The 12,258-nt window shown below is 43.3% G+C and overlaps 1 protein-coding gene across 5 annotated transcripts in view; it reads left to right on the plus strand.

Annotated features, from left to right (window-relative positions):
* The first annotated feature begins 1,337 nt into the window (after positions 1-1,337).
* The window catches only part of LOC127064311 (transcription factor collier), a 77,750-nt gene continuing 66,829 nt past the window's right edge, over positions 1,338-12,258 (plus strand). For 3 of the 5 annotated variants that reach the window (XM_050995226.1, XM_050995228.1, XM_050995229.1), the window contains exons 1-2: positions 1,338-3,179; positions 10,568-10,721. In XM_050995226.1, the coding sequence (XP_050851183.1) occupies positions 3,109-3,179; positions 10,568-10,721 (225 nt within the window). In that variant the 5' untranslated portion in view covers positions 1,338-3,108. The remainder of the gene's footprint in view (positions 3,180-10,567; positions 10,722-12,258) is intronic. The other 2 variants (XM_050995224.1, XM_050995225.1) reach the window with 1 other exon arrangement.

The following is a 12,258-nucleotide window of genomic DNA, read 5'->3' on the forward strand; positions in this document are numbered from 1 at the left end:
GAGAAAGATGCCAAAGTTTTTCAAGTTCGTGAAATGAAGAAGAGGACTGGGCGAAGGGGTGGAAGAGAGGATGGAGGAGTTAGCGTGCGGGGAGAGATGGCAAATTACCCGTTACAGAACGCATTATCTTTACTCGATGGAGCCCGTATTTTTTCGCACAGTGATTCTCAATCGTGGAGAAGTAACTCAAGGAGAGATAAAAAAGAAGAAGAAAGGAAAGAGAAGAGTCTCTCTCTCTTTTTACTCCCTAAATACGACCCTCCTTCGAGGATAATAAATTTATTTCGGAGCGGATTTCATAATTACTTTTTCAAATCCCACCCCTCAGATTCTTTCTTGATCAAAGAAGAACTCTTAGTGTTTTTCTCAATGTCTTTTAGTTGGTATCGAAAGAGTAGTTCTTAAAGACTGACTCGCACAGGTGTCGATCCGTAATTGGAGGATAGGCGACTGCGAATCGAGAGGAATAAAGCGGCACAGAACGAGAAGAAGAATCGAGTCGACGATGGTTTCTCCTGAGGGAGAGATCACATAGTTCCTGGTACTTGATTGTCGTTCGATAAAAACTGGAGCGAGTCTAGGTGCGACTCCGCGAGGCGTAGCCGTCATTAAACGCGTCTCGTGTCTACGGCATGCTCCGGCATGCCATCGAAAAGGACACTGACACCACAAGCATTAACTCGAAGTCGAGTTAGTCGCGCACGTGCGTTGCGGAGTTAGCTCGTCGTTGGCACCTTTCGGAATGTCGCGAGTAGTCGATTCTTGTCGATTCTCGTCGATACTCGTCGTCCATCCTCTCGGCGAGTCCCTCGCGGCGATTTTCGAATCTCTTCTTGCTCGGATCCACCTCGAATAGTTTCCCTTATACTAGCAAGACTCACGAGCGCAATACGGCAAAACTATCCGAAGTAGTTCTTTAAACGGTAGGATCGTTGATCGAATCACAGGAATTACCGATGTCGTACTTTGCATACAGACGATATATCCGTGCTTGTTCGCGATAGACGCAATCGTCTCTCATACGTCTACGGAATTCGATCGTTTAAGGGATCAAAAGCTAAATAAGTCGGAAATCGGGCAATTACATGTTCTCCTACATATTGGATTTCGACTGGTTGGTTGTTTAAAAGGCCAACAAGAATGTCAACATTTTTTCTTCTTTTCTAAAAGAACAAGACGGATAGAAGCAAATACTCTCTCGGACCATGTTTTATAACATGCCTGAGGTCTAGAAAAGCAAAAGGGAAAGAAAAGAAACAGAAACGACAATAACGAAAAGAGAACCGAAAAGAGAAATGAATGGGGAGGCAATGGGGCTGCGAAGAAAAAAGAAAAGAGAGAGAAAAAAAATGGAAAGACAAAGGGAAAAAATAAAATGGAACAGAGGAAACGAGAACGAAGAAGAAAACGTCATGTAAAAGTTAAAAAAAACAATTTCTACAGATCGAAGAAACGTCGTGATAGAGTAGTACGAGAGGAGAACCGACACAGCGAGGTCGCCTGGTTTGCGGCGCGCACCGCAATGATAAAACCTCGGAGAACGACCACAGCGGCGCCAGCGTCGTAAGCGACGGTGATAGGCGTGTCGTAAGGTCGGCGCACAGCTTTCCCGATTGGTCATCGTATGATATTACGATTGGTCGTTGACAAAAAATGGGCGTGTCGAGTGAGGTCTCGAAACGGTGTGCGCGGCGCGGCTCGTTCGGCCTCGTTCGGCCTCGCCCACCAACGGGAGAGCTTTCCCGTGGGCCGAGCCCGTTGGGACTCGCTGGCACGCCGCTCGTGCCGGCCCTGACACATTCGACAAGCGGCGCCGTAACGGGAAGCAACGCGCGGCTGGGGACCTCGCTTGGAAACGCACTCGAGCTGTTCTGCAGCGCGCGAGACGACGACAAGCACGACGACGTGATCTCTTCTCTCGGACGTCAACTGCGAGAAAGAGAGAAGATAACAACACCTACGCGTACTTGGAACGTATATACATATACACATAACATACACCTACACGTACATATATACATACACACATATATATACACATATATACGTATATGTATACACGCGAACACGGAACACTAGACGATCCGATCGTCGACTTGACTTCTCAGAACGATCATACGCGTTCCTCCTCGGTCGTTGTCGTTCGTTCTGAAGGCGACGAGGAAGACGACGAGGACGGCGAAACGGAGTAAGAGTCTCAGGAGCATCGACGAGAAGAGGAAGAAATAAGGAGAAAAAGAAGGAAGGAAGAAAACATCGAGTGAGACGAGTAGTAACAGTGGTGTTTCTAACACGGACGAACGAAGAAGATCGGCAAGAGACAGAAAAAGAGAGAGAGAGAAAGAGACGGACAGACAGACAGAGAGAGAGAGAGAGAGAGAGAGACAGATAGCGAGAGAAAGAGAAAGTGAGTTTTCGCGGTAATCGAGTGCTTTTTTGTGAAAGACACGTGAGGGAGTGCGCGATCGATCGTACTCTCGTGGGGGAGGGGGGGAGGTGCCATCGCGCGCAGCCACGCGGTTTCCGTACTACTCTCTTCTATCCAAGAGAACGAGAACGAGAACGAGAACGAGAACGAGAACAACAACAACAACAACTGCAACAACGAAAAGCAGAAGAAAGTAACGAGAAATTGAAGGTGAACGGAGAGAGAAAGAGATATAGAGATCGTCACGTGGGAAGGATTGGCTAAGTATCGATGAACTTGACAAAGGAATCGATAAGAGGAATCGTTTGGAATTTGTCGATCTTCGTGGGAGGAGGATTAAATATCTAAGTAGTTATTTCTCGTCGTTTATTTTACGGTGATTGAGAGAGTGAGAGAGAATAGAAGAAGGAAGGCTGTTGCCGCAGGAGATCCCTTACGGCTTCACAACGCGGTCCGACGAGTGGAGCGGTCTCCTGCCCAGCTCCACGATCGTGGGTGCTGGGGGGTCGCCATGGCTCGGCTTGGGTGCCGCCGGTGGCACCGGTGCCACCACCGGAGGCGGAAGTCCCGTCGAACTCGAGGGACACTGGGGACGGAAGCTCTACGGTGCGAGCGTTGCCCCACCACCCCCGCCACCTCATCACCACCCACGCGCTCCTCTCGTTTTCGCGCCTCAGGACATGAGGCAGATACTCAAGGAGGAACCTGTGCCACGTGCCTGGCCTCAACCCGCCATTGCCGATAACGGAACGTGAGTTATTTCTTCTTTTTTCTCTTTCTTCTTCTTATTCTTATTTTCTCATTTATCAGCGAATAATATTTCTTCGTAATAAACGTTTATTTTCCTTTATTTTCGTCGGATGCGACGACGATCCCTTTTTATATTCCGCGTTTCTTTTCTTTTCCCTTCTTATTTTCTTTCTTCGATCGAATTTTCATTTCCAATGGACTTGTTTGTTAAAGTCGAGAGACGAAAATTCTTGATCGGGATCCGTTGTTAATTTTTGCTCAGTACGTACGTGCGTACGGAAATCGGTCGATATTTCGTTACGAAACGACGAACGACGTTGAATTCATTTCCGTATAATGTGTGTTGTAATAACTAGGAAAATTTGTGGGTTACGATGTTCCGTAGAAAATTACGTTTGACGAAGTTAATTCGTTCTTGTGCGAGAAACTTCGCGTGCCGTCGGACGGAAGACGCTGTTTGGCGGCTTGGAAAGCGTTCGCAGAGAAAAGGAAGAAAACGAATATTTAATAATTTGATTTATTTAAATAGAGCTGCGAATAAAAAGAGCAACATCCTTCGATTTCGATATCGTGAAATCGACAGATGATGTTTATCTCGTTGCGCTATATTCACAACTTTTTTTTCGATGTAAAACTCTCGCAATAATCGAGACCGCGATTTTTTTTTATGTATTAATTTCGAACACGAAATAATCCTCCAAAGTTTCCAAATTGAACGCCCTGTCATATCGTTTTCGGCGTCCACGTACGTCCTCGATTGCTGCGATCGTATTTTTTAATTACCGTACCACGCGCGTTGCGGATTACATCGTTCGATATCGAATCAATATCTCGGACGAGAATTCTCATAAAAATATGACACGAATAAACGAGAAATACGATTACCTCTGAAATACCTACCATTGTAATAAGTAACAATCTTGGCCGTCCAATTAAGGTCGATATATAATGAGAGATAAAAGAGAACAGAATGATCTTAGAACTTGAAAATGAAAAAGGAAAGAAAGAAAGAAAAAAAGAAAATGAATTGATATTAAGATGTATCGAAGAGAAGTTCATTTTTCTTTTTTGCTTATTAGAAGACGAATAAAGAGAAGGGATGGAAGGAAGGGAAGCGAATAAAAGAAAAAGAAAGAAAATAAATAAAGAAAGAAGAAAAGAAAGAAAGAAAGATAGAAAGATATACTTACTACGTACTGGGTATCTAAGTCGATCGCTTTCGTTTCGTTTCGTTTCGTTTCGTTTCGTTTCGTTTCGTTCGTCTTTATCTTCGACGTGTCGGGAGAAGCGAAGAGGAGTTTTCGCGTTTGGCACAGCACGTAGCTGCGTTTGGCGAACGATAAACCGCGCTTTATTGCGAGTTCGCTTAAGGGATTTGTACGACGTGCAAACGACGAAGGCACAGATACGAGGACTCGAGAAGGTAAACCGGCTGGGTTGGCGGCTTCGCTAATCCAATAGCGGTTCTCTCTTAACTAACTCCCCTCCTAGCTTGCCGTGACACGGGGACCGACCGGAATCGAGTTAATGTAATTGAGAATTTTAACGCCTTTCTCTTTCTTTCTCTTGTTCTTCCTTTCCCTCTAATTCTCTCCTCCCCCAATCGTACACTTTGCAGTTCTCTTTCTCTCTCGTTCTTTCTTTCTCTCTTTCTACATCTCTCTGTTTTACTTTCTATTTATTTCGCATTCTATTTCACTCGGCCCTCTTTTTCCCATCCACTCTTTTCTCAAAGCCGACAAAATTAAAGTCCCCTTTTACGAGTTTCTAAATTCTTGCGGTTAACTTCTTCTTCTTCTTCTTCTTCTTTTTCTTCTTTTTCTTCTTCTTCTTTCTCTCTTTCAAGATTCTAAATTATAATTTCTGTAATATTTCGTCGTACGCGAAGGAGGAAAGAAAGAAAGAATAACTCTTGGGAAGTCGAGGACTTCGACGACAACGACGACAAACAAGATTTTTTTTCTCTCTTCTTTTCCTTCCTTTTTCTTTCTGTTTTCTTGCTTTTTTCTTTTTCCTTTTTCTTCGTTATTTTTTTTCTTCTCTCTCTCTCTCTCTCTTTCTCTCTCTCTCTCTCTCTCTCGTTCTCATTGCATTTAAGAAAAGTGCCTTTCCATGAGATCTATGCGCGAAACAACGGAAAGACCGGTTCTTCTCGAGACGCTCCTTTCCGTAGACTTTCCCTTCTTTGAGAGCCTTCGCGAAGCTCGTTCTCCTTTCTAACGAGGTATTAATGAAAAATTGTGGCCGTAAGAGAAGATAAAATTATCTAGGTAGGTAGGTAGGTAGGTGTCTTCGTGAAAGACAGAGAAGAAGAAGAAAAAAAAATAAAATAGAGAAAGAAAGAGAAAAAAGAAAGATAAAGTAAAATACTTGAAATCACGAGTAAATAGAATTCGAAAGATCGATGAAATCGTGAAAATTTGTCTTAGTTCGAAGAGTTAATTGGAACGATGTTGTTTAGCTAGTTTCGGCAATTGCCTTAGTAAAGTTTCGAAAAGGGTGGCAAAACGTTAAACGTCAAGCTCGTCTCCTAGATATCTTCGTAATACAAAGTCGGCGCTTTGGAGAAAAGTTTTCGCGTTCCTTGGTAACGTCGTTCCATCCTGCGGAGAGATAGAGAGAAAGAGAGAGAGAGTCACACTGCGGAGGGTTCGAAAGGACGACGACGACAACGAGGATGAACAGAAAGAGAGAGAGAGAGAGAGGACTGGCGAAGCTGTTTTAAAACTCCCAGCAAACAGGCATAAACTCTCGCGCTTTTTAAAAACCCCTAAAAAAGTTACCTGCTAATGAAGCAGTAAACCACCGCGAACTCGACGAGGAAAGGGACGGAGGAGAGGTGTTGTCGTGCGTGCGAGAGAAAAAAGAACGATGGACTTTTCCTGTGGTTTTTTTATTTTCCTCTTCCTCTCTCTCTCTCTCTCTCTCTTTCTCTCTCTCTCTCTCTCTCTCTATTTCTCTTCCACTCAGCCTATTTCACGCGAACGAAGGAGTAGGAAAATATCGCGAAACGGACTCATAGAAGGAGAAACTTTTCTAACGAGACTTACTCCCTCTTTTTACTTATACTACTTCTTTCCTTCCTTTTTTTCTCTTTTTTTTTTTCTTCTTTTTTTTTTAATACCTTTCGGGCTAATGATTTTAAGGTGGCTCCAACAAGAGAGATTTATTTTTCATCCCTAAAGTATAGTTGATAAGACGCGATGAAGAGAGAAAGAGAGACAGAGAGAAAGTAGAGAGAGAGAAAGAGAGAGACAGAGAGAGAGAATGAGAGGGAGAGAGGGTGGCACGCATTTTTGCAGTAGGTAGAAATAGAGTCGAGGTCGAAACGCGATAATAAATTAAAGCGGGTGAGAGAACGAGTAACGGTACGCGCTACCGGCGAATTACATTCGGATATATTACAAATTGCTCATTATCTCGGCGCGCATTATGAATCACGGCGGTGGGCGCGTGAGCGTAAATAGACTGCGCTTCGGCTAACTCGTAATAACTAACGCCCCGGCGGTCTGTGCATTAACTGCGGATTTATTGTAATTCTCCGCGATTGCTTTATCCACGAATTCGTATCCATAACCGCGGGCTTGTATTATCCGCGTATTTCGTCCATAATGCACGTTCGTGCAAATAGCATAGGTCGCATTTCGCGATTCCCAGAGACAACGATGCATCGACTGCATATCGATCAGTGCCTATGCGATTTCGAACTATGATCGCGTCTATTCGACACAACTAGCACGATAATGTAGATTATCTATTTTCTTTTATCTCGAATTTACTTAATCATTTATTTATATTTCTTTATGATCGTTCGTTTCTTTTTCTCTTTCTTTTCGTAATATCTTTTATATTTTCTTTTTGTTTTCCTTCGTTTCTTTTTTTCTTCTTTTTCCTTTCTTTTTTCTTCTTTTTTTTTTGCCTTTTTTTGTCACGAAAATTCTTCTTTCGAAAAGCGAGTCTCGAGTTTTAACCCAAATACTATCCATGCGGCCGGTAAATGCTAGACATTTTAAAAGGTGATGGATGGCATCGCACCCCTGAGACTTAACCGAATAATAATTGTACGTTCAGGTGCAGGCGCGATAGAACTGCCAAGCTCGTTTCCACCCTTCCCTTCCTTTCCGATTGGTTATCCTTTGTTATGCCCTCCCATCGCATCTGCGTTTGTATATTGGCCTGTTGTAAAGCAACGACACAGTAAAGCGTTTTCCGGCATTCTTCGTAAGAATGTTTCCATGAGTTCGTGACATAGAAACCCGATTTTCTATCTTACCTGACAGAAACCAAACTCGAAATCGTAGATATCTATCCGCATAGTTCCGTAACGCAAATCATCATTCGAATTTTTTTAATCGTTTTAACAAAAAATCGATAACTATTCTTCTCGTCATTGAAAACATCGATTTGATGAAAATGAGGTATCTCGAAGAAATTTTTCGCGTTGCTTTTTCTTTCGACGAATATTCAACGTGGATCTAACGATAGTTAAGATAAAAAAGAAAAGAAAAAAATTGTAATAGGTACGTAAAAATGTAAAGATCCGTGATATGCATATAGAAACAACGAGACAAAACGCCGTGGGGTAGCAAAAGCATCGCAGGTGTATACTGTGAACGCAACGAGACGCCCGTTATCTGGCTGAGCCGGAAAATGGGAAACGCGCGATGCAAATTGTAGGCGCGAATCGAGCCTGTAATTATCACCTTGGCGTCGATCGCCGCACAAAACGGGACAACGTACGCATGTAGTATCCACGCATACGCACGTGCTCCTCCACGTACCGCAGCCACGCGCGTAAAGCATAACCGACCATAAACGTGGCCACGCAGAATGCCCGCTACACGAGGAACGAAATGACGCGAAAAATAGCCGCTTAATAGAGGAATATTGGCGGAAAGTGCTCTCCCGCCGCGTGATTATAATTATTTCGGCTCGGTAAATTGCCTCTTGACCACACGAATTTTCGGTCGCACGCGCTGCGGATACCGAGTTTGAATTTCCCGCTCTTCTATTATCTCTCTGCAAACATTTTCTTTCTTGTATTATCAATCGCTAATATCGAATGATCTTTTATCTCTTCTCGTTTTCTTTCTCTTGCTGACCTATACGAATACAGATTTATTATTCGTAATGTAGTAATTTTATTTAGATAATCAAATATGAAAAATATCGATACGTTCGAAATTCGAAGTTGTACGAGTTATAAGTTTTCGCGCTAAAACATTCGTAATCGTAGTTTAGATTTTCATAGAAGGTAGTAGCCGTGAAAAATTGTATGCGACGAGAATAGATAACGTCTGTCGTGCAAAAGAGTCATCATTCGCGAAGCAAAGTAGGGACGGTCCGTCATTCACGGCCACGCATATTTGCCCATCGGCTTATCGATGGTGTGCCTCGGTGATCCTCAAAGTACGAAACTACCACGCGAATCTTCGTTAGATAACCATGAGAAACACGTGGTAAGTGATAAATTCGTTAAAAAGAAAAAAAGAAAGCCAAAAAAAAGCAAAAGAAACAAATGAGGAACAAAGAAAAAGAAGAAAAAAAGAACGCGAAATATCACAAAGGATTCGTGAAAGAATTGCGTGAATGCGACGAGAACGATCCATTAAAAGAAACGACGAGGAAAACTCTTGAGAGATTTTAAATGTAATTTTTTACAATTAAATCCAACAGCTAACATCTTGATTGTGTCGATTTGAACTAGCTTTTATTTTTAAACTTTTTACATACATAAATAATCGAGACACATTGATCTAGTTAAGAATCTATTCTTTTGAACGTTGAACGTATAGGAAGTTAAAGCGTGCACGTTAGGTGATAATGCAACGGTGTGGCAGAGGACGTGGCCACACGTTATATAGGAATTGGTGCATGGCGAACGGGGCAAAATAATCGGACGTCGAGAGTTATGGGGCGCGAACCGGCGGCCGGTTAATCAGCCACCGATAATTATCGACACGGGCAGTACATCACTCCCCTACCCAGCCCTCCCCATAGCCCCTGCCGTCCTACTACGTAGCGTCGGTTGCAGCACAGTTCCACCCTTCTGCCACCCCTCACGAACCGTTCGCAAAACCCCTTGCAACTTTCCCGCCCCTACCTCCCTCTCACTCTCGTTCTCGCACTCTCGCGCGCCGTGACAAACGCATCGCCGATACCATCATTTATTTCGCAAATGTGCTGCAAAACTGCCGCTATTCATTTTCGGTCCAGTCGATTCAGTTTTCCGCTCGGAGAGTCCGATGCGGTGCCGCGCGACCGCCTCTCCCTTCCTCCTACCAACCCCCTCGATCGGTCTCTCGACGGTTTTATCGTTGAGCGATTTCTCCGGCGTGCATTTCGAACGTGGATATCGCCTATCGCGTTACAGATCGAGGATCTTGTCCGATAGATAAGGGCTTTAAGAGTCGCACAACGTTAGATGAGATCCGACGTTTTTTTCTTTCCTTTTTTTTCTCTTTTTTTTTATTCTTTTATTTTTTGCAAACAATGCCTCGCCTACAATGAAAATTTCATATCCCTTAATTCGCAGTTTATCGTTTATATGTAAAATGATCAGAAGGGAAAGCCATCGTGATTATAATTACCTACAAATAATTTGATCGTTCTTGAAAAGCGTTAAGGACTTCGCGATACGGGATACCGAGTAAACGAGCCCGCATGAAAGAGAAGAGAAGAAAAGAAAAGAGATGAGATGAGAAGGGAAGAGAAGAGAACGAAAGCGCATTAAATTCGAGAGCGAGCCGCTTGTTAGCAGAGGTTTAAATATGCAAGTGGTTGACTTAATTGCGAGAGAAGGTGCTACGATCGGGCTTCTCTTCGTTCTCGTGAAAGAAATCGACCGAGCTCGGTTTTGTTTAGACACCGTTAAACGAGACACGAAAAGGCGCAGGGATCTTTCAAGAATTTTATACGCGAGATATAATCGTTGGAAAACAATGTAAATTTCTAAAACGTTTCGACGTACGTATGACTTTTAACAAAAAATTCTTATCCATTTGGTTACATGCTTTTTGAGTTTCGATCGAACGATATCGAATTAAGAATTTATTTATCAATCGCTAGATGATGAAAGTACTCTCGTGAGACAGAAGGAACTCGAAAAGGGAACTCCTCCTGCCATTACTCAAAGATGGCATCGGAGTCCGGTGGTCTAATCTCAGCACATGAGACCTTAATGGGATTTTAAGGCGACGTGACCACCTGCGTTCGTCGCAAACCTTCAGCCTCGTTTGTCTTTCCTCTCGAACGTTTTGGCTATTTTTCTTATTGCCGAGAAACGACAATCGCGAATCGAGTATATCTAATCAATACTGTAATATTTATCAATCCGTTCATGCCAAGAATGAACACATCAATGACTACATTATCATTTTCGTGTTACAGGGTCGGCGTCGCGAAGGCGCATTTCGAGAAACAACCACCGAGCAACCTGAGAAAGAGTAATTTCTTTCATTTCGTCATAGCGCTTTACGATCGACACGATCAGCCGATCGAGATCGAAAGAACGTCGTTCATGGGATTCGTCGAGAAAGATCAGGTAAAGTCAATGGACATTGGATTAACTTTATACATAAGCATTGCTACGTCCGACGTGTCTTTCTTTACGATCAGGATTTTAAAACTAATGAACTCGTTCCTTACCAATGGAACTTTCTCCATTTTCTCTTTCATAAAGTTGAATTGATTTTTCGTATGTAAGTAACGTACACGTATGCTTTATAAGATATTATAAAGACAAAAGAAAAAGTGAGAAGGGAGGGAAGAAAGTAGCAAAGTTCGCGAACGAGAAAGTAGAGAATTCGAACGTCGATCGGCGGTGAAGGGATGGTTTTCCCGAAGGACGAGCGGAAAAAGGAGACGAGGCCCTTTATGACATCGGGGAATATCGTGCGAGCGCACGCTTATCTCGATAATTGCCGTTTCCATTGGACGGGGGTATAAGGGGAAAGGGTGACGTCAAATATTAAACGGATCCTCCTGTGTGTATACATATCGATAGTCCGTACGGCGGAAGCACACCTACCAGCTTTTCCAGCAATTAGTCGGACAGGCGAAAATCCATTGGCCGTTTGAGAAATGGCTGTGGAAGAACACGCTTCTCTACGCGTTCCTGGTCACGCGAAAGAGCACCGAACGACCGACGGAATAATAAAGAGTCGACGACGCCACCTACCCTTCCCCCCTTTTTTTCCCCCTACCTTTTCCTTCCTTCCTTCGATCAAAGATTAGAAAACGCGTCGCGCGAGACCGATAGGGCTCGGAGGATTATATGCGTTCGTTATTAAGCGTCGCTCGTGCATTAAATGTCCGCAATCTACAAATTACTTTGGAGCTTCTCGCCTGTTTCTTTCTTTTTCTTTTCTCTCTCTCTCTATCTCTCTCTTTCTCTTTTTTATAGTTTTCTTCTTTCTTTCTCTCCACCCACCCTCTCTCTCTCTCTGTCTCTTACTTTTTCGTTCTCAAGTCTTATCAAATTCGTTCTACCTTATCGTACGAGCAAATCATCCTTTTAGTATATTATACGTTCATATTTACGTTCGTTCTGATATATAGTCGAACAAAATACTTGGTAGTAATTTTGTTCATGGCAAAAGAACCGAGCCCGGTTTTCACGTTGCAAGTGATCGTTCCTACTTCATTTCTTCGTAATAAATAGTTACTAGAAAACGTTGCTCGTTACTACTAGCCACGACCACTCAGATTTAATGGTCTCCTCGCGAATCGCTTCTTTCCATTCTTTCCAACGCAGACATCCGGTCGACTACGAGTATATAAATAATGGCTATTTGATTGAGGACTGGTTTTCTTCTCGCGACTTATCGCCGAGATCTCGCGTTCCCGAAAGAATGCTCTCGAACGCGATACGGACGATTGTCAAGCGCGGTCATCATTACAGCTCCACTTTCTGTTGGTCAATTAGTATAGCTGTTTAAGGAAAACTCAATCGGTGGCGGCGTCGATTCCGTTGCGTAAGAGAAATCGTTACGCCGGAATATAACGGGCGGACAAACGACTTTTCGGATTTGCCAGCGAGTCTCGTTGAGCTTTTCCTCTCTTCGTCTGGTAAAAATGGA

The sequence above is a fragment of the Vespula vulgaris genome, chromosome 5 (genome assembly GCF_905475345.1).
Source record: "Vespula vulgaris chromosome 5, iyVesVulg1.1, whole genome shotgun sequence".
NCBI classification, from domain to species: domain Eukaryota; kingdom Metazoa; phylum Arthropoda; class Insecta; order Hymenoptera; family Vespidae; genus Vespula; species Vespula vulgaris.